Genomic DNA, 27,826 nt, shown 5'->3' with positions numbered 1-27,826 from the left:
ATTTTGTTTAGAAAATGGTGATGAACCAATTTATGCACCTACACACGAAAATAGGGCAATCGGATTTGTCGAACGTCTCATTCAAGATATTAAAAGACAATTATCAAACGTGAAAGCTCTTATAAAAATAAAATTTAAATAAAACATGCAATACACACAATTTTGCACAAACTCAGATACACAAATCATTAGCAACTAATATAACACCATTTGAGAGACATTTGGTAGAAAATGTAACACCAGTATCTAATATTACAAATAAACAATACAAAAAAATCTTAATTATAATAAAATAATTAAACAATATATAGATGAGGAAACAATTATCGGGCGTTCATACCCGACAGATACTCAGCCGGCAGACGCAGGTATGTGTAGAGAGTTGGAAGCAGCGAAAGACATTGGGGCTGCGAAAGCCAGAGCGCATGCCCAACAACAGAAACTGCAGGACAATGACAGTCCACTGATGTGGTTGGAAGACTTTTACGACCAATTGCCAGGACAGAGCGTGCTGTTGAAGTAAAGATAGCCGAAAAAGTCTATGCTACGAGAAGACAAAAACGAAACTTCGACGGGTTTTGATGTTTTAGCGCCCGGTAACACTGTGGGAAAACTTAGCCTCACCACCAGTGTCATTAACGAGCTAGACAAACCAGAGGTCAGAGTCAGGTACTATGACATAGCACAATTCGGCACAAAACACGAACGAGAAACAGATTTGGCACATTTTGTTAAACGAAGACTGCCTAAGATAAACGAAAATGATGGAACAAAAAATCCAAAACCACAAAAAAATTTATTGCAGAAATTTTGGCTTCCAAAAGATTAGGAGGTCAAGAAAGCAAGCAGACGTTGTTAGTGTCGTCTTTTCCGCTAGATCCTCCATATCTAAAACAAGTAATGTGGCACGAGCTCTCAAAATGCACATACCAAAGCGCAATCGTAAATATGATGACGCATTTAAAGATAGACTCGATCTAACTCAGATCCTCATTTCACTCCGGAACAAGTAGTTGCAGTGACCCCGGCCCATCCATCTACTTCAGCCAGCGTCATCTGCACCGCAACTGATGTCCATCTACAAAATGAGAAAAGAAGATTACAGGTTAGCGACTCATCAGACTCTGAGTCTTCTTCAATTTGAAGAAGTAAAAGACAAAAGAAAAGGCACAACATGTCACAGAGTCAACAAACTCAAACAACTTTTGAAGCGATACAGTCTACACATGGTTATTCATCAGAAATGCCAATTGCCGATGCAATCTTCATAGGTACAACTTCACCCCGTAACCCAAACGAAAGATGGAAAAATGACCCCTATGAACATACCTATGGAAAAAAATGAGCGTGTACGAAGCTGAGCAATGCCAGGATGATGAATCCGCCTAAAACATTACTGGAAATTGACACAAACTTTGTTTAATTAGTAAAGTAATTTTTAAATTTTTCCTAACGGTTGAATAAGTACTAATTTTCTGATTTTATCTATTGAACTTTATCTTTTCTCCACAAAAGGGCAAATGTGACACGGACTGGATATTGTCATCAATATCCATTACCGTAAATTGTTTATTATCATTTAATTCAGTGCAGTGTTTAATTCCTTTTATCTTCAAATTATTGTTAAAGAGTTTGATTTAATCTTAACTTTGTTCATGTATCAGACCGAAATTGTCTGTTCACGTCATAAACAAATCTAAAATTCCTGTCGCTGTTCGTGATCAGGCTGTGATTATCCTAACTTCCTGTGGCGATTAAAACTCTAAAGTGTCCATCATTCTCTCATTTGTGCTGCTAACTTTCAGTCGTAATTAAACTTTGCAAATTGCTCTTCAAAGGTGAGTTAAGATACTGAGAGTCTTTCGCGGCGCGATCTCTCGATACTTAAAGTAAAACTCAAAGTTTTACTTAAGTTAACTAGTAATTGCGAGAAAATCTCCCAGCTCTTACAATTAAGTGTCAAACGTGACGCAATTGGATCAATTATATAAGTAAGCAGCATCACAGGTTTTTTGCCAAAAAGAACTCTGGCAAAACATCACAGCGATCATTCTCATCTTTAAAAATAATACAATTACCGTAATTATTTTATAACGTTTGGCAACAAAAACATTAAAACTTATGAATAATTCTTCAATTAAGATGTTATATGTACGCTCTTATCTGCACCATCTTCTTCGCTAGAGCTCATATACTAAAGCGTTATCAGAATTTGTACCACTAATAAATAGAAAGAATTCAAAGAAGTAAATGATGAATTTAGACTGGAAAACCTTGTACAAGACAAGAATGCCCAGGCCTAGGCCTCGACTTATGAAAAGACTTTAAAAGTCTAGTAGGGGAGGGGGGCTAATATTGACTATAATCACACGGCCGAGTGTCCTAGTAAAAGTCAAGCTAATATTTTTTCATGGGTTGAGCTTAAGTCTTTTCATAACGAAGAAAATCCAGCAAAGGTCTTTTCATGGGTCCACCACTAGTCATTTCATAACCAACAAAGTCGAGTAAAGGTCTCTTCATGGGTCCACCATTAGTCTTTTCATAAAGCTGTTTTTTTTCAAAATCCGAAAGTCATTTTTTTCTTTTTCTGTACATACAGAAGCAGAGCCCTTGCAAGACTAAATGGCTTTGCACCAGAGCAGTCCAACTTAAGAAACAGTTGGAAAACTGCCAAAAGCCTAAAGATCTTCGTCAAATCTTAAGATAAATAGTTAGGGCAGCTTGAGTATATTACGAAATTACTTGATTCAATGAAACCAGCTGGCTCAAGTGTGTTAGTACTAGTCAATTTAGCCATGACAAAATTTCGGCGTTATTCATTTTTTTCACCTCCAAAATTATGAACTATCTTTTTAAAAAATAATGCAGGTTTTTGAGGTAATAGTGGTTCTTCTGCAACTTAAAAATGAAGGAGCATACACGCTGACTACGTTATATGCAAAATTTTTAATGGCATTTTTAATGACATTTTTAAATTTTTAATGACATTTTTAATGGCAAAAAAGCAGACTCATGAAAAGGCCAATGATGGACCCATGAAAAGACTTTAACTCGACTTTGTTTGCAAGCATTGTGTCGAGCTTAAGTCCAGCCCAAATATTGTGTCGAGCGTAAGTCTAAATTTTTGGGGCCAGCTGAAGTCTTGTTCGAAAAGAACTGAATCGAGCTAAAGTCCAGAATGTCTTAAAGTCCAGCCGAAATCTTGTCATAGCTCAAATGAGTCGAGTATGGTCTTTTCATAGTACATTTGGGTCGAGCATTGTCTTTTCATAAGTCTGTACCTAGACCTGGGTGTTAGAAAGACATAATTATACATTTCAAAAAGTACTGACGCGAAACTTGCAATTAGACTTGCAAGCAACACTTGCAATTAGGCACAGTACTGAAATTGACTTGGCTTTACTTCGGGTGAATAGCTGCTCTATACCATCTATTTGACCCGATATCTGTGATGCTACTTCAAAGTACGGAAGTCTTTGGTTGCAATCTATGGATGTTTTTATAGGTATGAGGATTCAGATCTTGAGACAACCAATTTTAAAGTGTCAACCAGTGTCAATATTGCACCTCTCAACCAGCCACTGATATCCACCTCATCATCATCCTCATCAGGCAGCTTAGGAGACATCATGCAGTATGTTGCGGGTGCTCCAATGTTAGGAAAAGGGGCTGTCCTACTGGAGGAGGATTCTGCTCCCGAGGATACAAACAGTCCTACTATAATTCAGCAAATTTTGAGCTCCACCATCGGTCAAGTAAGCAGGAAAATCTTTGTCTTTCAAGAATCTAACACTAGATAACCAATTATATTAAACTTTCAGTTAAATTTTGTCGGTTTAATTTTTACTTTGGACCAGAAAGTTTATAAACATATTAAAAGGGACCTCATTGACTGCTAGGTCTATCTAGCATGTGTTAATACCAATAACAAAAGTGAGCTTAACTAGTCTCACTGTAAAAACAAAAAAAACATTTTTATGCCATTATTAATCGTAGACTATGATCTTGCGAGATCTTAACAAAAAGAAAAATTTTCATGAAAAATATCTCGAGACAAAGTTAGCCTTGCATTATCATGCGAGAGTATTGCAAAAAATGATATCGAATTCAAAATTAAAAATTAAGAATTCAAATTAAAAATTTTTTTGCGTTTTTTCAAATTTTGTAAAGATTTACAGAGCAGAAGTTTAGGTAAGTTAGTTGGAGATATTAATTTCTGTAAAATTACGAGAGTCTACCAGTACCAATTCTTTGAGTAAGCTTACTGGTTTTGGTTACCAGATTTCACTTTTCCTACTTTAATACATTGTGCTTATGAAACATATTTTTGTTCCGACCCCACTTTAGTGGGGAGGGAGGAACTATATGCTCAACTGGTTTTTTTTTGTTCAGTCAATTTTGGCCGACCGATATATTCATCGTAGAGAATTGTGAGTGGTATCATTAAAAAACCCGTTCAGCGTAGAATACGGAATTAAAAAATTTTTTCGATTTACAGGGAGCTATTGAGGTTTAAAGTTTTGTGAACATTCGACTGTTTTTGTTCACATTTTCAGTAATTTTTGCTAAGATTTGGCACAATTTCGCTAATATAATTCAAAAAATGTTAAAATTTTTAACGGCAGAGTGTTTTTGTTACCGTTAGAGATAGAAGAGCATTGCTGATTTGTTTGATTGAAATTTTTTTTGTCTAAAATGTTCGATAAAATTTTCAAAGTTCAAACTTTTTCATCAATAATGGCATCAAATAAGCTTTTTTTGGTCCACTTTGTTAAAGTTTGCCAGACTTAAGGACCTAGAAACCTAAACACGGACTCCTTTTTCTCAAAAAGAGCGCTAGTTGCACTTAAGCGCCGTATGAAAGTGTTCTGGAATTAAAACTGCAGTTTTTCGCAGATTTAACTAGAAAATTATTTCATCATTTTTTTTTTCAATATTTGAAGAATTCCACTCAACAATTGGTCTAATTCGCAAATACTCGGAACACTTGGTCGGTTTGCAGGGCGCGTGACAAAATCAGGGAGAGGTTCGATAATATCATGGACTCTTAGAATCAGAGACTTTCCGTTTTTTTGATGCTGCCTTTTTTCAAAATATTTTGCTTTTGTTCTTTTTATGTTAATTAATGTTAATTACTGACAATATTTTTTATTCATGGCTCCGTTAATGACAGCTCCAATTTACGTAAATGTGCGGCCGAATGTAGATACAGTTTGTTTTCAAAGATCCAAAGGGTTTTTTTGTGACTTTAAGGAAGATATTTAGTAAAATTTAACTGATTTTTTGTCTTTTGCCTTCAATTGTTATTCTTTTGGCGGTCTGATTTTTAAATTTGACCACTCAAAGATCTATATTTCTTACTCAAGAGGTGCAGGTGAACGTTTTCTGTTCATTCGCTTTTTACCTAATGTCTCTTATATTATTGAATAAATTTGTTTTAAGAAAATTTCTGTGATTTTTTGAACTTGTCAGTTTTTTATAATATTTTAGTCAACATTTTGCTTATTCTCAATTGGTACATGTCAACCTTTCCTCCTTATCCAAAAAAACTAATTTTTGGCCGAATGTTTGAACAGAAAAATTTCCTGCTTTTGGTACTACGAGTTTTTATACAAAATTTTCTGATTTTTGTTCATAATTGACAATTTTTGTTGATGTTTTTGTTTCTTTTGTAATTTGTCATATTATTTAACAATCTAACTGAAAAAGTTCTTACAGCATTTGAAACTGAACAAAATTTTTGTTTTTATAACCTATGGTTTGAAGGACTGCGACGCCGTTCTCTTGCAGAAATTGGTAAAGTTTTTTTTTATCTTTGCCCTTTATTTGTTGTTAATTTTTGTTGTCTTATGCCAAACATTGTGTAATTAAAAGTCTCAGTGGCCAATTATAGATGAACAATTGAACTTAGATAACTGAAATCGATAAATAGCTAATGGATGTTTTGACTTTCTTATTAAATTTCTAAAAATAAGAGTAATAGTATTCTTCAACCTATCCCTTTTCGTTCTGGTTTGCGTTTTTTTCGTATTTTACAATGTTTTATCATTTTCGTAAATTAGCCTCTTTATTTAGAGCTCTTTTTAATGTTTCGTTGAATCAAACAATAATTTTTCTGTTGTTTAAAATTTTTAAATGATGTTTTCAGGGCTTAGACAATTTGTTTCAGAAGAGTATTGTGGAGTTTAGATACTTTTCAGTTTTTGTGGTTTTTGTTGTCATTTTGTGATAGTCATTTTACAAAAAGATGTTATGATGATCAAAGGAGACGCAAATGAAGATGTTATATTCTCGCGAATATCTGATAAACTCAATGGCTTCAAAATTGTGGTTTCGTAAAGTTGTTTTTGAAACTTATTGGTTCAGCTTGTATTTAATGTTTTTTTATAGTCTTATGATTTAGTCTCATTAATAAAAGTCGCAATTAGTTTTCCAAGTAGTTGCATAACAAATTGTTAAGTCTTTTAGTCGAAAGCTTTTGTCGGCTATGAATTTTGAATATATTTGTTTTTAATAAAAAAAGATTGATATTTGAGATCTGCCAATTTTATTTCTGTTAATTTGTAGCTAAGCATCTCTATATACAATTCACATCATTTATGTTTTGACAAGCATTTTGCTCTTCATAACGCTTCTTTTCTTTTGTTCAAATGGTCTTTCTTCTTGGAACAACCAGTTTTCATAAAATCAATTTTCGTGATTTTTGCAATTTTGCTTCTTTTTTGCAGGTTTTTGTTTTCTTCTCACAATATCACAATAATGGGCGTCATTCGACTTCCAAATAATGTCATCTGCAACAAATGCACACGGAGACTTTTATTGTTTTTAGTGGTCAACTTAATATTTAATTGATTGGGGGGACATCGTTTTCGTGCATAATTTTTTGTGCAAATTTTGCCTGTGTTTGTAGTTCTTTTTGTAGTCGAATGACATATCTTGGATAATGAAAGGCCTCAGTCGCTCTCTATTGAAGTTTAAAAGACTCTTTCAATGATTTAATTTGATGCGTAATGTTTCTAATCAGTTCGAATATAATACTTTTTTTAAAAAAAAGCAATGTTTTAAACTTTTGCCGCTTTTGCTCATTTCTAGTCGACTTGTTGCCAAGTCGCATTGAGGAAAAGTTCCACATTTTGATCCAAAAAGTACCGGTTAATCGTCTGAGTATAAATTTTATCTGATGCCCTTTTGGTTTGGTTATTTGTGGTTGGACAAGGAGTTTTGGTCGTAATTAATTTTTGTAACTTTTTGATTTTTATTGCCGTCTTTTTTGGTAGTCATATTATGGTAGCCACAGGTCTTATGGACCCTCTAGAGTAAATTGTTTTATTCTTTTAGTAGTTTGTTGAACGATATGTTGATATGTTAATTTTTTATCTCTTCTTCATTTGGTAGGCAATTAAGTGAAAAATGTTGATGATCGGGGTCGGAACTTAATGTGCGAACGCACATTACCGAGCCTCCTTGTTGAACTTTGCGGACGAAATGGCTTCACCCTATATGGAAATTCCATTCACTGTTTTTCACATTTAAACTGGAAGTTGAAACGTAAAAACTGCTTTTCACCGCAAAACATGTTTGACTGATTCGTGTTCCGCAAAGAATTATGTGGCAGATGAGTTGCAGTGTAATCCCTTATTTAAGTAATCTTAAAATAATGAATCGTAAAATTCAGCGGCCAAGGGATTGTAAAGATTAAAGTTTTGAGAAATGCCCTTACAGCCGAACGTAATTTTTGTTCACATTTATTTGAACCTATTTTTCATTTTATAGCTCTTAATCATTATGTTGAGACCACTTTCACAAAATTTAAATGCTTTCCGCATTGAACGGGAGTCGGCACCTGAAAGCGCCAGCCTTTTTCGTTGGAAGCAGAGCTTTTTCGGTAGCGATAGACGCTTGTAATGCATCATTTGCGACTAATCGAAATTTCAACTGACGTTGTGAGCGCCATTTCTTTGAAATCCTGTATAGCTACTGCTAACTTGTGGAAAAAGAAAACTTTTGTAAGAAAAATCCGAATGTTTAAAACTTAACGTATCTTCAGCGTCCTTTAGTCATAATTTTTGTGCTCTATTTGCTGTACAGTTGAATACAATATTGCGGATGAGAGGGATCGGAACACTATGTGAGAACACGCAATACCGAACTCCGTTGCTTTTAATGTGCAAGACTTAAAAGGATGAACATCTGAGCACAGAGAAATTATGATAATAAAGTAGTTTCCATAAGAATCAAGTTATGGTAGCGGTAATTGAATGAGACACTTTCCATCAATGTGAAGGCGAGCGATCGCAGCATAAAAAACTCTAAAATTTGCATTATTTGTTTCTCCAGTTGTAAGAATTGGGTACTATAACTCTTTCAATTGTCAACAATTAGCTTTAAAACTAAAGTTTTTTTAGTGATCGGTTGAACCATGAAATTTTAAATATTGAAAATAGAAAAGTCAAAACATCGCGATACTCAAAAGAGTTACAAAAACCCGCCTGCACTGATCTATATAATGAATACAAACTGGTGCTGTTGTTAATTGGGAACTTTTGTTGAGCAGAGCTTTGGCAAATCGGTGCTGGCAAGTGACGTGAATGGGGATGGCTTCTCAGAGGTGTTAGTGGGTGCCCCCGACTACTTTGAGCACCTTATTCACGGGGGAGCAGTGTATATCTACTCTCACACCAACACTGCCACAAAGGATGCATTCCAACAGGAACCTATCATTACTATTAAGGTAGCTAAACTGATTTATTTTCCACATTAGGCTACAAATAAGTAATGCATAGGATAGATTTGATCTGTGGCTTAATCAGTAAAAGATCAAAATGGGGTGTGGTTGAAAACGAATCATACGGTATAAATTTGTGAGAATAAAATCTCTCTTAGAAAAAATCTCTGTGTACAAGGATCGTACAACCAAATGGTGTATGATTAGTATGCCATCATTGATGCACCTCGTATGATTAGAGTAGATTAGAGTGGAAACATGGAAAGTAACAGCTGCTTTGCGAGCCTTTTATTTGATTAGTACCACGTGAGCATATATTGTTTAAAAGTGTGAAAAAGTCAGAATGCTATTTGGATAGTGTATGGGTGCTCAAAGGACTTGAAAATGCCATATCGGGTTCATGGATGCCATATAAAAGTCATGTATGAATTCTTGGCAACCGTAGCAAGATCCTGGCAGGAATCTCTGTATAGTCTTTATGTGTGGTTCTTGTATATTTTTCCCCAAAATCAACCTGAAAAGTCAACCCGAGTAATAAGTTTTTATCTCAATTTAGGGCAAACCTGAGAGTCAGTTTGGACACGTGATAGCATCACTAGGCGATATCAATTACGACGGGTGCTCAGACTTTGCAGTGGGGGCACCGAACGAGAAGAAAGACGAAGGAGGGGGAGGATCCTCCGAAAGCACAGGGGCTGTTTACATATATTTGGGATCTCGAGATCTCAGTGTCGTGGGAAGGAGCAAAGCGAGTCAAGTTCTGTATGCGCAACAGTTCCATCGCCACTCACCCTCTGGCGTCATTCACAGATTTGGATTCTCATTCGCCAGATGTAAGCTACGCTGCATAAAGATAGGCTCACATGTCTCATGCCCATTACTATGTGAATTAAATCTGAGTCTTTCCAATCACAATCCTGATTGTGAGAGATCAGAAATTACCAAAATATATGAATCTCGGCAGAAATTAGATAGGATTTTAGATTCAATGTGGTCTACAAATTGAGCGCAGTTAACCATAACGATCTGAAATTTGACGAAAAGTGCGAAATAGCTTGAATTTGAACAGAAAGCCCAAGAATTCCACATTTACAGTATTGTAGACACAACAACAAAAGTATCAATTCTGGGCGAGTCTAAACACAAGCCTGGCAAGCATTGGTCTAGACCTGGAAAACAATTGCAAATTCATTCCCGAGTAGGAAATTACTTTAACAAAAAATTTTGACTGATAGTTTTGAATTTCGAAAAATCTGTAGCGTGCCTCGTTTTTTAACTTATTTTTTATACCACTTTCCCGGGATCCATGCTCCAAAATTATTACTGATATGAAATTTGACTAACGAGTACAGAAATTGACTTGGCGTTAAGTTTCGAAAAATTACTTTTGTATAGAGGCCCCAAGAAACGGATCTAATACTATGTGTTAGTTGGTACTCAATAATTTTTGGACTTTCGTCTTCTTCTGCGCAATACATATTTTTGTAATTGCGTTCGAACGACGTTTGGAGCGATCATTGTAGGGGTTTGTGTCTTTTTATGCAAAATGTTTGCTCCTTTGTTCTAGAACATTCTGTAACTTCTTAAGTGATTTTTTCACGCTTGAGCTAATTTTCGAGTGATATAAGTTGCTCTTATTCTGAAAAAAAAAATGTTTTTTGCTAAAATAAAAGCGACTGCTGAAACGAATCATCGGAAAAACAAAATGAGAAGCTAGAAAGCAGTCGTGCGTTGTTATAACCATTGCTTGCGTAATTTATCTGATTCAACTTTAAATTTGTGTCTGGAAAATGGCTGAAAAAGACCTCAAAGTTTTACTGAGTTCGCTTGAAAATCCCAAATTACAAGCAATTTTTTCCCCTTTAACAAAAAATTATCTAAGAAAGATGAACAAATCCCAGAGTTGACAAATCGTGTTGATGATTTGGAAACAAAAGTTCTCGATTGCGAAAAATATCCATCCAAAGATTGCATTAATTTGACCAAACTGCCTTCTTCAATATACGAAAGTCCCACTTGCAGAACAGGTTTGCTGTTTTTTGAGAAATACTATTCGACCACTCTAGGCAATATTAAAGCTTGCTATGTTCTCGAAAAATGAAAGAAAAATTTGTCTCTCCCAAATGTTTTTGTAAAATGTTTGTATTTCGGCAAAAAAAATGACGCTTATTGCAAAGAATCGTGGTTGGCGAGTAAGAAAAAAATCTATTTACATGACTGAGCGCGTACCCCCCATGCAGCTTGCGATTAAAAAGAAATCAGAACAATATGGTCTGATTACTACCACAACAAATTGCAGCGTTTAAGTTTTTACGAAACGTGGTGATAAATTTAGCCCAGTTGTGGTAAGTTCTCTGAAAGTAAGTGATTATATCTAAAATATTCAAAATAGTAAAGGGCCACTTAATAATCTTGACAATTTATACACTCCTGCGTCAAAAAAAATCCCAGCGTCCTCGAAGCTCACCTGGGGAAGCGTTTGCAAATGTCAAATTGAAAAAACTATCAGTATCGGCTGATCACGAGGAACTGTTCTATAGCAAAGACAGAATCTTTGATTGCAATCAAACCTGATTTGAGGTTCTTTAATTGATTAGAGTGGGGAAAAAACAAATTTACAAAATAACGAAATTTTTAAACAAATTTGACTGCAATTGAATTCTCCACTGAGGACCATCAACTATTTTTTTTCATTTACTGTTCTTTTAATGCTGGAGAACTTAACAAAATGACAAACCTTTTCTCAATGGCAAGGAGACATTTTTTGCATAACGCTAGGCCACTTAATAAGAATAATGACCAGATGTCGTAATTACTAATTTACTTGCAAACTAAACCAAAAGTACTGTGACTCTGCAACACTTGAAGTGTTCAAACAAAGCCAATGGATACTGTCCAGCAAAAGTTATTAACAGACAAAATAAAAAATGAGGAGGTCTTGCAAATTATCTGGAGAGAGACTGCAGCTCGGGGAAATTATAATTAAAGAGCAAAAAATTGAGAATTTTTTCGTTAGAGTTCAATTGTGGAAAAGTATTTTGAACGTTTTCTTGGTATACCGGACTCTAAATACAACATTATCATCATATATAGAGGAATTTTAGAAAATTACTTGAAGTGATTAGCAGCTGGAAGGAATATTCAATTCTCTGCGAAGACTTCAATCTACACAAAATAATTGAGACAGTCAATATTGTCAGTCATTATGAACTCATCAATTTATATGGTTTATACCAATGCAAAACTAGTCCAACAAGAGTGACATCAACTTACTCAAAATTCTATTACCACGTTTTTGCCCGCAAATAAATTGAACAAATGAACAATATTCACGGATACAAGCAATCATTTTTTGTTTTTAATGGTTTTATTACAAAAATGGCAGAATCAAAGACACAGAAAAACGCAATACGATACCTTGAAAAATTTCATGATGATATTGCTGCTACAAAGTTTCCCTTCAAAATGAATTATCAAATCTTCAAGTTGCCAACCGGTGATCTCAAAAGTAACATAAAAAACTGTCTGAATTTGTAATGCAATTGCTTGATGGTGTAGCACCACTGTCAGGGTCACAAAAATTTTTCAGGCTCGAAACTACCCAAGGTCAAGGATAATTACACTGGATTTAAATTGTAAAAAAATTCTTCCAATAAATCATTTTTAAGATTTCTAAGTTTTGTTCTAGGGGAATTGAGGTAAAATCCAAAAAAACTGCAGACAAATTGAATGTTTTCTATGCAAAATGTGGGATCTACATTGGCAGAAAATTTTTCTCAAACAACCTCTATGTTTTGGTCGTCGCACAATTTGTCATTGTTTTTTATGTCCGCTATAACAACATAAACTATAAAGTTTGCAGAATTTCAGTTCTGGTTCTCGCTGAACCTCTGTGACAAGCATTGCATTGACAAAGACACCTTTCCTAGTTTTTGGAGTTTGGCAAAAGTAGTTGGAGAACATAAAAGTGGAGAGACTTTGTGCCAGAAAATTATCGACTGATAAGTTTACCAGGAAAAGTTCGCGAAATTTGTGAAAACTCAAATATAAAAGATTAAAGATTGTTAAGTTTTATTAAGAGGTATGACTCTCTCAACCCAAACCGATTTGGATTTTGGCCAAATTTGAGTTGTATTGACGCCGTCGATGAAATGGCAGAAGAAATCATGACAGTAATCAGGAACAGGTGTTCCAAACAATTTTGATTGATTTGCTCGATTTAAGAAAAGCTTTCGACACAGTATATCATTACATATTCTTCAATTCTTATTGAAAACTATCATTGAGTGACAGAAAACAGTATGCATTCTGGGATAACACGATATCAGCGCAAAAGTCAATAACGTATGGAGTACCACGAGGTTCAATTTTGTTGCCCCATTTGTTTTTTTACATCAATGATCTGGCTAATTGCGCAACGTGTTGCAAAATTGTTTTTAATACCGATGATACTTGACTGTTTTGCCATGGGAAAAATCTGGAAGAGGCTCAGAGAAAAATCTAAAAGATGTATGCTAAACACTATCCCTAAGTAAGCTCAATTTGAATGCAAACAAATGTGAAATTTTTGGCTTTGGCGCCACAACTGATACACCAAATGGCCTCAACTCTTTCAAAGAAAATGAATGGGGCAATTATTTTGGAATACATCTTGATAAAGTTTTGTAGTTTAGGTATAATGTAAGCCAGGTTAGAAGAAGGCTGACACGTTTTATTGGAATGGTTTGTAAGTTGCGAAAGTGTTTATCCCGCACACACCTTCTCATTTTCTACGGATTATATGCAAAGTTCTTTATCTCTGTTGGTATTCTAAATTATGGCGAATAAACTAATCTATTTTAATTATTCAAAATTGAATAGTGAGGGCGATATTCTTTATGAGGAAGTTCAACTCTGTATCAAATATCTATCTCGGATTAGAACTCCACAGTTCAGCGGTTTCTGCGAGTTATTCAAAAGAATAAGACAGGCTAGCTATGATAATGTTGCTCTTCCAATAACCGAACTTTCGAGTAGTGTAAATACTAGAAGAGCTTCTCATCTCTTCAACTCTTAAGGCCACCATGAGAGCGGTTAAAAACTCCAGAACAAACCATAACAAATAAGTCTTTCAATGTACTGCAGTCTTTAAGAATCCGGCCAGCATACCTGAAAATTTAAAAAAAAACCAGCGTTCAAAATTTTTTGCTAAAGCATAACGAAACATTTGTTTGATAGCTCGGAAATTTTTTGATCTTTTTTTCGCATTGAGAATCGGCTCAATTTAAAACTTTTCGATGTTAGTTTCTCATTTGGGCAGCCGCACGAAGAGAAATATTTTTCTGGTTGTCCTGGTTGGACTAATGTTTATTGTTTTTAAAACACATCTGTTTGTATGCCTGTAACTTTCCACCCAACTAAATTTAATACATTCATTCGTTCATTAATTCATTCATTCATCGCCTTCGTAGCCTGTGGTTAAGAATTCAGACGGACATCCTGGAGGTCTGGGGTTTGAACCCTTTGTGGGGGGCGTAGTTTTTTGCAGCGCCCCCTTTAAATTAATTTGACCCGCCTGTCGTTTGAGAGCAATTCTTCCGACGTTATTTGTTTTGTGTTTAATATTTGAAAACAGAAAAAGATCAATTATTTACTGTCATTAATAATCGTTAAATCCCACAGTATCAATCTCAAAATAAACGAATGCACTAAATTGCTTGTGTGGCAAAAAATTTGTTGCGTGTCTGATTATATGGGTTCGTGGGGTATGTGGCTGTACCTGCGTCTGTGCAAATGTGTATTTTATGAGGTTAGAGAGCTTAGAAAAATGAAAGCAGATAAATAAATGGGGCATGCTTTGACTGTTTAATTTTTATTTGAACAGTTGACTTTGTAAATGAGACTGTGCTCTTCTGATTTATGCTACGATAGGTATCTGCCATCCGAGTGAGGAACAAATTTTTTGCCAGCCTCATAAAATATTTTTTTCATGAGGCTTATAAAATAATTTTTTGCACTTCACCAACAATAACAATGAAGCTGTCTTTCAGATCTCCGATTGCTGATGGCAGTTTTTGATTTTTTTAGCGAGAGATGTGGACAACAACGGCTTTCCTGACCTCGGAATTGGTGCCCCTGGAAAAGAGAACTCTCTATCTTCCTCAAATGGGTTGGCGATAGCAGTGAGGATGCGCCCTCTAGTCCACATCACCGCTTCCCTATTTGCATACGAATATGACCCAACAAGCATGATTGGAGATTTAGAACCATTGACATACATTGACATTCTGAGTGGAAACACGGAGGAGTGTGGGACTAGTAAAACTGTGGATGGAGAAGACGTGGCATTCTGTTTCTACCTGCAGACCTGCTTCACTTACCACCCCTCCCACAAAAGTCACCCCAGAAACGAGGAATTGGATTCCCTCTTCATGGATGCAACTGGTAACTTCTTTTCAAGATTTAAAAACGGACGTGCCGGTTTTAAAATGCCAGATTTCTGCAGTGTAAGGTTCAGAGAACTCTATATATACAGTGCCAACGGTACGTGACACTGCTAAAGTCTCTTCGAAATTGTGACCCACATCATGAACTGCTGCGAAGTTCTTGACTAATATCAGTTGTTTTCGGTGTCTTCATCAGAGTCACGTAACCTATACTAAAAACGCTCAAGTGCAGGCTTTCAAATGCTGCAACTCTGTAGTGTCTGATTTCACAATTCCAAAAGTTTCCGCATAAATAATCAGAAAATCAAAAATACTGAATTTGAACAGTTTGTGTTTTGATACGATTAAGTCACTCAAAAGGAGTTGAATAAAAAATCTAGAGCAGCGCATTCCCGACTAGTGAACTTTTTTCTGCAACTTCATAATCCGTTGACTTCCGAGTAACATAATCCATTTTGATAGAACCTTCTTTCTGTCTTTCTTTGTTCTATATGTTTTACAGGTTAGACTGAAACGATGCTACATGATGCTACTAATGGAGACTAACAAATTGCAGAAATCATAACGTCGCCAAACCTACATTTTCAGCAAACAAATTTGCTCGCTAACGTCCGCTCCCCCATATTTTAAGATTAGGCTTTATAGGTTTTCGCGGACAACAGTGCAAGTAAGGGAAACTAGTTAATTGATTTAAACGGGAAAATTTGTTACTGATGTCAGCGATTGCGGAGTTTGATGACAAATTAGAAAAACAGACTGTGTCACTACTATCCGGAAATTAACGTCTCTAACAGCCGCTATAAGGTAACTACATTCCGTGCTTTGAACGACATGAACATCCGCAGTTTTTTGGCGCCTTCGTCACTATTATTTGCGTCGCTATTGTCCACAACTTTAATGTCACTATTATCCGTTTTTGTCGGCAATTTCAATATCACCATTATCCGAGGCTTAGCTAAAAACTAGCAACTTTAAAAAAGTTACTAACTCAAAAGATGATGAAAGAACGCTAATAAAGAAATAACTACTACAAATGAATGATGAACAACGAATGATGAACTATGACAGAATTTTACTTTAAATGTCCCTCAGTAAATTATCTTTTTAAATCAACACCAAATGAAAATAGTTATATCCGCATATTTCAATTTTTGTTAGTTGAATCTGAGAGAAGACAATTAATTATTGCAATTTTTAAAAAAAATTCCGTGTTCCATTTTTGAATCTTCATCGCAGTAAAAAAAACGCGCACTCTTCCTGCGTTGAATCAATTTTTTTGCAATTTCTTCGGTTTGTCTAATTTTTCTTTTACATTCAGAGGGCAAATGTTTTATTGAGTTTGTTTTTATGTAATCGAACAAATTATTTTGCTTGCTTGATCATTTCAACAATCTGTTTGCGACCGGTTTTCTAGGACCCATATATCTGCTAGTGAAAAGAAAATAGCACTGAGGAGATTTATTAAAAAATCAGAAGACTAATTTCATCTATAAAGTAAAACAGCTTTGAGGAATTTTATTAAACAGAAGACTGATTTTATCTATATAGAAAACGGCACTGAAGGAATACTAAAAATAATCAGAAAGCTAATATTATCTAATAAGTGAATTAGCACTGAGTGTTATTAGGGTTATTTAAAAAATCAAAAAGCTAACTTTATCTAGAAAAGGCCGCAATGGGGGTTTCTATTAGGGTTTTATTAAAATAGTTTCACGTTAATTATAATGAAATCTAGTTTGTGGTACTTCAATTAGTGTTTGAAACCTCAATGATTGCCACTGAGCACAAATTAACTGTAAGATGATCTCAAATAAAGTAAATAAAGCGGTGTGTTAGTTGCAGGTCTTTCTTTGAACTCTTTGATCTGAATTTGAAAATTGTGGACAAGGCTTACAAATTTCCGTCAATGATTTCGTAATTTATTTGAAATCAATGGTCGTAAACGAAATTAATAACTCAACTCAGAGCGAAGCATAAAATTAAAATAAACAAGCATGCTCCAAGTTGCGAGCATTAATGGCGATAAACCTGCTATCAAATTTCGGACATTGATGACATAAAAACATGAAATTTTGAGACCAGTAACGTAATTTTTTAAGGATTGGCCGCAATCGTATTGTCACTGTTGTCCACAAAAAAACCATGATTCTTCCACGCGAGAAGTGGTGACTAAATTTATCATTCATTTTCGCAATCGCTGATAACAATGATTTGTAGGATTGGCGACGTAATGATGTAGATGATCTTTTTCTTTTGCATGATTTTGCTCATTTTTTGTCTCGCCTTGTTTTTTTAAACTTTAGAGGCACTTTGTTTTTTTTTACTTTTAAACTGATTTATAAAAGAATATATTAAGAAACGACGTATTTCAAGGAACTCATACTTTGTACAACATATTACGTACTAAATTTTTTTGAGGCATTTTTCCAGTCGTGGAGAGAAGTTTGTAATATAAACAGATGGTTAAACTTGATTATGGGCTTCAGATTAATATGGGCCAAGTTTCATATGGGTCAAATAGCAAAGGGTAATAAGTAATATTACTTTTTCAACTACGTAGATGAGGTTTTATATCAGTATATCAATTGAGTGACTTATTTGGCCTGCGTTATTTCAGTTGTTCTGGATTCGGACTTCGCTCCTCTGAAACCGAGAGCAGTGTTCGACTCTCGTCAGAACAGCGTGTCACCCAATGAACTCAGGTTCAGCCGGGTTCAAGTCAACTACCTCGAATTATCCTCCTCCTCGTCTTCCACAGCAGCCAGACCAGTATGCCAGCCTCTGGAGAAGGTGCTGGTAGTGAGTGCCAACAACAGGGTCAACAGAGACATCTCTTCGGGTTCGTATTTTTTCGGGTTTGTAAGTTGACCATGACAAGGATCGAAAATTAGGTCATCACGCAGTACCAAAATTAAAAATAAATCAAAATGTTTTTAGTTGATCGAATTTTGAGTTTCCAAAGGTTGAAAACTAATTCTTTCTGACACTACTCACGAAGATTCCTTGAGGTGTCTACTTTATCTCTTGATCAGTGTTTTCCGAGACAGATTTCTTTGGGGTGAATAGCTAGCTTATAGCCAACAAACGGAGCATTCCAGGCAACTAACTGACCAGGATTGAAACTGAAAGGTAGCTTTTTGTTTTTCCAACTTTTTTGTGGACAGTGTGGAAAATTTTTAGTTTGTTTCCGTTTTTCTTCACCGCATTTCACCTTTCTAAGAAAAATGACAATATTTTGGGGCCTTTCCCATAAATAGCGAAACTAACTGCCTGATAATAATTAACCAGATTCCACGGACAATGGAATATAAGCCATTTCTGATTTTTTTTAAAAGAGAGCAATGTTAATTATTTATTACATCATACTCAATTAAACTTTTTCCCCATAAAATCATAAATTTACGGTATGCTTGGTTGGGGGACTCATTGTTGAAATCAGTTCTAAGTTCAGTCGATTCTCAGAAAGTTTTATTACGATCAGGCTGGTAGCCACAAATCACCATGGTACCTGCGCAATTGAGTCTTTGCCTTTTGTTTTTTCCCAGAAACCCTCACAATCAGGTCTTCAAAATTTTGTCCTCATCAACCCATAAAATTGGGTTGAACGGAAAAAAAGAGTTTTGTCCCCACTCCTTGTTATAAATAGTTAAATGCAAAGTTAAAAATCGTCAACATCAATTAATTTAATTTGTTATGCACTTGCTTAGCCCTTATGCGTTTGCTTATGTTAACAATTCATGCTATGATTTTCGTTCATTTTGATTTGACTATGTCCTAGTTCGACTTGATTGAGTTTTGAAAACTTTCAATTCATTTTAATATCTGGTTGCAACTCCAACTTCCTCTACTCGGCAGCAATTGTATTCTGGTTAAGAGTTAATGAAAATAGTTATTTTGAGATAATTAGAAAAACATTAATTTTGAAATACTTGTTCCGACCCACTATAGTGAGGGAAGAAATATATGCTCAACTGGATTTTTTGTTCGTTGAATTTTTGCCGAGCGATATAATCATCAATCAGAGTTGTGAGTGGTATTACTTGGAAGCATGTCAAGCGTAGAATATCAGAATAAAAAGATTTTTTAATTCCATTTCTTCCGAGGAGTTGGTTCACTTTCTTCAAAATTTTTGTTGAAATTTTGAACTTTGCTAAACGAAATACATTGAATTTGTGAACAATAGTTTCCTTTGTTCTATGTTTAAAGATAAAATTGGTTTGCTGAATTCATTGAACTATCTCTCTTGGCTAAAATTTGAGCAAAGTTTTTGAAAATTTGGCATTTTTTCATCTTTTTATTGGAAAATGGCACCAAATTTGCTTTTTTGATCGATTTGTCCCATATAACGGACAGCGCAGACATAAAACTGCTGATATATTTCTATTTTGGCGGCTCTTTGCTAATTTAAACCGATATTCATCAAAATGCATTTTTTAATTTTTGATATAATAAGATTTTTGTTTGTCAAAACATTGATTACACAAATTGGCAACATGGACGTTTTAACAGCCGCGCAACGATAGCAAGGTCAAGTTTGGTCTCATTGTCGTTTTTTGCAATGACAAAGGATTCAGATTGTATTCGGTCTCCATTAACTTTAAAATATTTCTTGCATTTTTTCATCTCAATTGCAGTCAAGTCGGTTTGCAATTAAAAGCTCAAATAAAGAGAAGTCTTATATATGTTCAAATGAGGCCCAAAAAACGAATATCGGGTTTTCTGTGAAAAGCTGGTTTTTATGGCTCAGATAAATCCTGTTTTCGTAAATTTTTATTGAAAATTCTGAAATATGTCTGCATTTTCTATTCTTTTTGTAGTCTTAAGAAAGAGTCTGATCACTGCGAAGTCCAAATTGCTGTATATTGAATTATTCACGCAGCAATCTAAAGTTTTCACTAGATACCTTATAGTTTTTCGCTAATCTAACTTGGTAACTTTCAAAAATTCAATACTCATTATTTATCTTGAAATCTTTTTTTTTCATTCTAATTTTATCCATAACATTCGGAGAATTTTTAATATTAAGAGAAAAGCCTCAATATCCAGACTAAATTTGGTCTAATTGTGAAAATAACAATTCCGAATTTTTACGGAATTTTACGGTGCGCTGTCCTTTTGTTAAACTGTTTGTCTTTTTTGTTTTGTTAATTACAGACCATAATTATTTCAAATCACAGGTCAATTTCTGATAGAACATATTTCATTGCAAACCAAAGCCAGTAAACATATTTTAAAATTACATTAAGAAGTCTGTGGTTCTTTTATTTCAGCACTGTTTGAGGTTCTTTTATTTCAGCACTGATTGAGAAGATTGTTTGCGGAATTTTTAATTCTGCCTACATTCGTTGTTTTTAGTACAAAATCTTACTATTTTTTTAGCTAAAAGTTGTGATGACTGAAGGTTTAAATTATTTGTTTTCATTAAAACTTTTGTTTTTTTGTAGATTTGTAACGTTTTATCATTTTTCGGTCATTTTGTAGCGGAGTGGCGGCAAAGAGAGAATTCGGGTCTTTTTCAGGTGAATTACACAATAGTTGTTATTGCTGTTTAATAATATAATTGGTGGTTTTATGCTGGATTTCTTAACAAGTTTTTTTTTTACTTTTTGGTTTTCTTTTCAGTTTTAGTTTCAATTTTTTAGATCTTGTCCGATTATCACATTTGTGAAAAATAACATATCTCATCAATGGTATCGGAAGAAGGTGCATTTGACTACAATTAATGTTCTTAGCTACTAGATTATAATTTCGTGAAGGCTTCGACTCCGTTTTCTGGCAAAATTCGATGTTCATTTATGATTTTTGCCTGTATTTTTTCCTTTTGTAGTCGTATCACATTCTGGTGATAGATCTCAATGACTTCTGAAGGAGATAAAAATGAAAGTATTGCATGGTTCCAATCGAAGCTAATAGTTTTCAAACGGCTATTTTAATTGTTTTCATGGATTTGAATATTATTCTTTTCAAAAAGTATAAATGTAATTTTTAACCTTTCCCACTTTTTGGTTTTTTGTCGACATGTTGGTTTTTGGTAATAAAGACCGGTATCATGTCTTTTCTGGTGAAATTGAAGTCAATTTTTTCAGTTTAGGTTTTATTTGACCTTGATTTTTTTTCGTAATTAATGCTTGTGGTATTTTTATTTTTGTTGTCTATTTTGTCTCTTTGTCTCTTTATCGGCAGGTATCAGTGCGCTAGTGAACAGTTGTTTGATTTTTTTGGTGGTTTGAGTTTAAAGCGATTTTTTAAATGGATACACTAATTATTATTGAACAATTCATGATGTTTTGAAAGTTTACTATCTCTTCCCCATTCGGTAGACAATTCGCTCAAAAATATGGTTGAGTGGGGGTCGGAATTTTTTGTGTGAACCGACTGAGCCTCCATGTTTTAATCTTCCTGGTAAATTACCTTCAATTTTTCAAAATGGGACGTGTTATCAACATTTTCTACGTGATGATAGTATTTCACAGGAAACTTTTTTTTTGATGTTGTAACAATTTGTTTCAGTTATCTGCACCAACTTGAATTATTGCAATATTGTGTCTCAAGGCAGAGTATAAATCATAAGTTTTCAAATATTCTGCATAATTGAAGTTATTGGGAGAACATATCGATGTTATCTAGGATGGATGGTATGATGTGGTGAAGTATTCTGACAACACAATCTACTCAGATAAGAGTGTACCCTAGCCGAGACTCGATATTACCATGGAAAATCTTCAATTTGAAAAAAAATCTAGCAAAAACAACGATAGCTTAGTAAGATCTGACACAAATTTTTGTACTAGAATCTTACAAGACATTGCAAGATTAAAAACTTTTTGCAAAAGTCTTGCACGATCTTGTTTTTATTAACATGGGGTCTTAACTAGGGTACTCTTAAGTAATGATGTTTGGTAAATTGAGAAGGTCAGCTCGGTTCAACACTTATTATTACATCACCATTTTTTGATGATATAGATTTTATGATAAAAATTTCTTGTGAGTATAATGATATTTGATTCCTTTTTCAGCTCAACAAGGGTCGTCTTCGCAAACAGCGGAGAGGAGGGGAATGGCTTTCGGGTCAGTATTTAAACCCCTGCTGATATCAATCAATTACTCTCTCTCCGAAGATCAGCAAAAATCATCCACGAGCGGACGCAACCCCACCGGGTCCAAAGAAGCGCCCACTGGCGGAGAGTTGATTGACTTGGACTCATTTCCAGTGCTGAATGCTTCTGTTTCTTATTCAGAACTCCAGGAACAGAGCATGTCCATGGAAGCTATCATTATTCAATTTGCCAAAGATTGTGGAAAAGATCAGATATGTTTGTCAAAAGCTGTCCTTGAAGTTCAACTGCAGGTATTTTGGCTAATGTATATTTAGAGGAAGAAAAAACAGAATACTTTTTCATATGCTTGCTTTTATCCTATCATTAAAAGAATTTTCAGCAAGTTTCTACGCACACAAAATTGTTTCAACCACAAAAAATTCAGACACAAATTGTAAACAAAATCCCATACATACAAAATTAGTGAAGAAAAGCCCCTTTTCAATAAATTAATCATTCGACATAGAAAAGATCGAAACAATCAATATGCAAAAAATGGACCAAGAACAAGCAAAAAAGGACAACAGATGAATGACATCTTAGCAATCAAGTAGTCAATTGATTTGTCTAAAAAATATTTATTCGAGATATGAAATTAACTGTTTCAATGTTAACTAATACTCATTTAGTTGGAATCGGTGCGGCGCAATTGGTTTGATAGGGAAAAGAACAGCGGCAATTTTACTGCATTTTTGTTTTTCATTTTGATAAGTCTGCTTTTCCACTATATAAATTCAGTTTTTTAATTTTAATAATCTCTGTTCCTTGCATTTTTAATTCCAAGGCATAATTTAGTTTCATTTTTTAAAAACTTTATTAATCTCTGTTGATTGCATTTTAGATTCGGCAGAAGAAAAGTCTCTGCCTTAAGCTATCTTAAGAAAATAAGAAGACTTAAGAAATTATAGCAAAAGCACTAACCTTGTGTTATTTCTCAAATTTTGTGGTTTAAATTAGAATAAAAATAATGGTTAGGTAAATCGGGACTCCATAGGCTGTTTATTCAGCATAAATTGACTTTGAAAAGTAATGGCAGTTCTGACTTTGTACCGTATGAACGGTTTCAGAAATTTCGATAAAGTTTTGATTTCTCTGCTCAAATTAGATTTTTTTCTCAAATTTAATGATAAACCTGCTTTAAACATGTGATTTTTAGGTCATTTTTGCATGTGATAAAAATTAAAATTATTCTCGGATTTGATTATATCTCGAATGCTTACCCTTCAGGAATAAAAATAACACTGAGTTTGCGTTTTTTTCAGAACTTCTTTTCAAGTCAATTCTAAGTCGAATGTCTCCTTTCTGTTGATAAAACGGTGAGCACTTATCTTGAATTTGGCGTGGGTTTGATGTATTTTTTTGGGAAACATATCTACTTGAATTTGGAAAACATATCTACTTGATTTTTTAAAGGGAATTGAAGTCACCTAGAGGGTTACACAGAAATTACGTTTAACACTTGTTGGAGTATAGAAGTTAAAGCCCCGAAATGCCTCAGCTGATTTTTAATTTTTACTTTTGTGACAAGAGTGAAGTTGTGGAGTAATGAAAAGTAAATTTCTGGTCAACTTACAATTACGCTTATCGATACTTTTTCGTTCTTCAAAGTTCATTTTTCTTGTGAGTTCCAGCGTAGAAGAGTTACTTTGTTCAAAAATTGCTCCCAAAAGATGTCATAGCAAAAACGTCGATTTCTTTTTTTTATATTTGTCATTGACCAATATAATTGTGTTGAATTCATTTTGTTAATGTGATATTGTTTGCCTCAATATAAAACACAAACAATTTTCCTCATCCCGGTCGTTGTTGTTCAGGTTTTGCCGATGATTCATTACTCTAAAAAATTTATGTTTCTCCACATTATGCAACTCCTGACAATCTTGATGTGTATGCTTTTGCGTTTCCAGGAAAACAAGAAACTAAAACTATCAATTTTAGATGGTCACTCGTTTTGTTGACAATTTTCCAAAATAGAACCTCCTAGTTTTACATAGTTTTTTTTTACTATATTAAGTTTTTTATTTAGTCCGTTGTATTAAATATGTGCAAATGTTTTACAATTTAAGTAACATAGCTTCAGATGTCAACACATTTTTTTAACTGGTTGTTTATTTCTTCTGTTTTTTCGTGAATATTTGGAGCGCTCACATTAGCAGTAATTGTGTTTTTTATTGCGTGTTCTTCATTTTTTTTACAGAGAAGCCAGCCAAATATTTCAATGTTTCCGAAACAGCAACTTGTTTGTAATGCAAACTCGGTCACTTGTCTTATTTACTTTTGTTGGTTAACGGATAGCATGTTTTTAAACAAAAATATCAATTGAAGTTTTTTGTTTCAAAATGTGGAAAAACGTATGTTACCTAACATTGCAAAATTTTTTTGGGGGCCCAGCAGTATGCTAATTGAATGTGCATTATATAATTTTTGCTCCGAGTCATTGTTGGTTACATGGGAAATACTTTTGAAATGAAAGTTGAAATTTTTATGTGGATTTTACGTTTTTCTGTGGGTGTTTTTTATCGTATGAATTAATAATCGATCATAAATTTGTCGTCAGGTTCTTTGTTTAACACCATTTTTTGAAGTGAAAATTTGAGTGAGTTACAGTAGATCAAAACCTTGTGGTTTTGGTGTAAAAACTAAAATGAAAAATTTGGTTAAACTGCTGGCATATTTTAGGTAAATGAGATAACTTGAGAAATTTTGAAGAAAGTAATAACCTTGTGTTATACTTGAGATTTTTTGATTTAAATTAGGTTAAAAACTAATGATTAGGAAATCTGGGAGTAAAAAAGCGGTATATTCAGAAAATATTGAACTTCATAAGTAATTGCAGTTCTGACTTTGTCTCGAATGAACGGTTTGGAAACTTTTGACAATGCTTAGTTTGCTCTGCGCAAATTGCAGTTTCCATTTAATTGAATTTCAACTTGAATTAACCATGACATTTTTATGGACATTTTAGTTTGTGATGAAACAAAAGATCAATCTCAGATTTAATTATATCTCTATTGTTTACCCTTGTGGAGCAAATACACCATTTGATTTTGTATCTTTTCAGATTTGCTTTTCGTGTCAAATCTGTAAGATGTATCTCTCCTTTCTGTTGATAAAACAGTGATTACTTGTCTTCTTGAATTTGGCGTGTGTTTGCTTGAAAATTTTTTGGAAAAAAGATCTACTTGATATCTAATTCAAGTCAATTCTGGAGGTCGAGTCTCTCCTTTTTGTTGATGAAACAATGAGCATCTACCTTGAATTTGGCGTGTGTTTGATGTAGTTTTTTTTTGAAAAGATATCTACTTGAGAATGTCTGGTTTTGGTTGAGTTTTGTGAGTTTAGTTAATCATAGAGTCATGCTCGTTTTTTGTTAATTTGTCAGGTCGGTAGGTTTTTTAAGGGGAGTTGAAGCCGCCTAGAGGGCTAACATAAAAGAAAGCACCACACAAATTAAGTTCTAACTATTTGGAGTATAGAGGTTAAGGCCACGAACCACCTCAGCTGAGTTTTAACTTTAATTTTTCTGAAAAGAGTGGGTTTGTGGAATGATGAAACTTTTGATTTCATGTCAAATTAGTTTTAAGGTTATCTGAACAGTGTTTATGCATATAGTGACTTTTTTATACATCTTATTTCTTTTGGTTTCCAGCGAAAAGTTTTTTTCAAGAGTTGATCTCAATTGTCATCAAAGCAAAAACCTAATTTCCATGTTTATATCATCCATTGACTAAAACAATCGCAATCAAATCATTTGGTTAATTTGATGTTATTTGCCGAAACAAAATTTGGAAATTTTTTTCATCCCGGTCCTTGTTGTTCGGATTTTGCCGATGAGTCCTGCCTCATGCCTCTAGAAAATTAGATTTTTTCCTTTTATGCAACTTTGGACAATCTTGGCCTTTACGTTTTCAAGTTTCTACGCAAACAAGAAACTAAAGTCATCAAGTTTATACGGTCTCAAATTTTGTTGGTATTTTCCAAAATAGAAATTACAAATTTAACATAGTGTTTTACTAATCAAAAACACTTGTTGCAACCATTCTTTGAGAATTTAAAAAAAATTCAGTTAAGATTCCTATTTGAAATTTCTGTTTCAATTTTAAAATATTTCTGCATATAAAGTTTCTCATTTAGTCCGTTGTAATAAACTTTTGCGACCTTATGAAAATTATGTTGCAAAGCATCAGAAAAAAAAACATTTTTTAAAAAATAATTCTGTTTTTTACTGTGTTCTCCAAGCTTTCTAAAGAAAAACCAGCGAACTGTTCTTGAAATACCGAAACGGCATCTTTTATGTAAGGCAAACTGAGCCACTTGTCTAATTTACTTTTGTTGTTGAAAATTTACCGGAAAGCATTTTTATAGAAAATTCTCATTAGAAGCTTTTTTGTTTTAAAATGTGGAAAAACGTGCGTTACCTAACAATGCCAAAACTGTTCCGAGGCCAACGGTTTGTGAATTAAATCTGCTTTCAATGTTTTTTCTACTAATTATTGTTGAATACATGTGAAACTTTTGTAACTAAATTAAAATAAACCTATATGTTGAATAATTTTTAAGTTAAAATGTTTAAATGGATTTCAATTTTTATGGGTGTTCTTTGATATCGTATGAAAAATTAATCGATCATAGATTTTGTCGCCAGGGTCTAAATTTGACACCAAAAATTGAAGTGAAAAGATAAGGAACAGTAGATCAAAAGTTTGCGGTATTGGTTAAAAAACTATAATTAGAAAAAAAATTGGACATAGTTAAATCATACCCTGGTTGCAGTCGTTCAAAATTGTCTCTAATCAGAGCCTCCTAGGTCGAGATTGTGTTTGCTCAGAGACGTTCGAGCCACAATTTCCAGTGACAAGACTTTGTGTTACCTTGGTATTTTCTTTGTGCAAATTCTAGCTTGATCTGCTTTTACCTTGTTCTTTTCCGTGATGTGTTTTTAAGAAGTTTTGAAGTAATTCCTGGTTTTGGTTTTTTAGTTGGCGCGTTTATGTTGCAGTCAAGAAAAATTATTGTGAAACTTATTGGCACTTCGGCATTACGTCGCGAAACGTACACCTTGAGAAGTTTCCGCCTTTTTGGACATATGTGAGATTCCAATGTTGTTTTTATTGACGTTTTATCTAAAACTTGAATTGTGAATAAACGTAACGGTAAATTGTGAAGAGGAGTTACAAAAGATGTACAAAGAGTGAACAATAGTGACAAAATTCGGACACATCTATTCACAATTGCCACAATTTAAGATTTATGAATAGGATGTGGCGGAAGTTTGAGAAAATTTTAAAATTAACTGCGAGGATTTCATTTCACAATAAACAGATGAACAAATTTTTGAAATTGCATTTTTGTAGCATTGGTAAATTTTCTTAATTTCGCCTAATTTCTAACTAAAAAAGGTCATTATTGACGACCGTTTATAATCATAGATTTCTTCTATAGACTCTACGCGGGACAACAAAATGTATTTTTTGGTTCAATGACGTTGCCTATTGTAATGCTGAATCTTGCTTTTTCCTACATTGCGCACGCTGTAAAATTTATATAAAAATCTTTTTGTACAACTAAGAACCAGTTCT

General features: G+C 34.0%; 1 protein-coding gene across 6 annotated transcripts in view; it reads left to right on the top strand.

The window, feature by feature from the left end:
* Positions 1-27,826, top strand: part of LOC142358657 (integrin alpha-3-like) — a 44,515-nt gene that overhangs the window by 14,172 nt on the left and 2,517 nt on the right. For all 6 annotated transcript variants that reach the window (XM_075410145.1, XM_075410146.1, XM_075410147.1 and 3 more), the window contains exons 3-8: positions 3,506-3,755; positions 8,555-8,731; positions 9,282-9,558; positions 14,792-15,148; positions 17,768-17,989; positions 22,167-22,498. In XM_075410145.1, the coding sequence (XP_075266260.1) occupies positions 3,506-3,755; positions 8,555-8,731; positions 9,282-9,558; positions 14,792-15,148; positions 17,768-17,989; positions 22,167-22,498 (1,615 nt within the window). The remainder of the gene's footprint in view (positions 1-3,505; positions 3,756-8,554; positions 8,732-9,281; positions 9,559-14,791; positions 15,149-17,767; positions 17,990-22,166; positions 22,499-27,826) is intronic.

The sequence above is a fragment of the Convolutriloba macropyga genome, chromosome 2, assembly GCF_964194025.1.
Source record: "Convolutriloba macropyga chromosome 2, txConMacr16.3, whole genome shotgun sequence".
NCBI lineage: Eukaryota > Metazoa > Xenacoelomorpha > Acoela > Convolutidae > Convolutriloba > Convolutriloba macropyga.
Note: the sequence above shows the minus strand (reverse complement) of the source record. Positions and strands in the feature narration are given on the sequence as shown.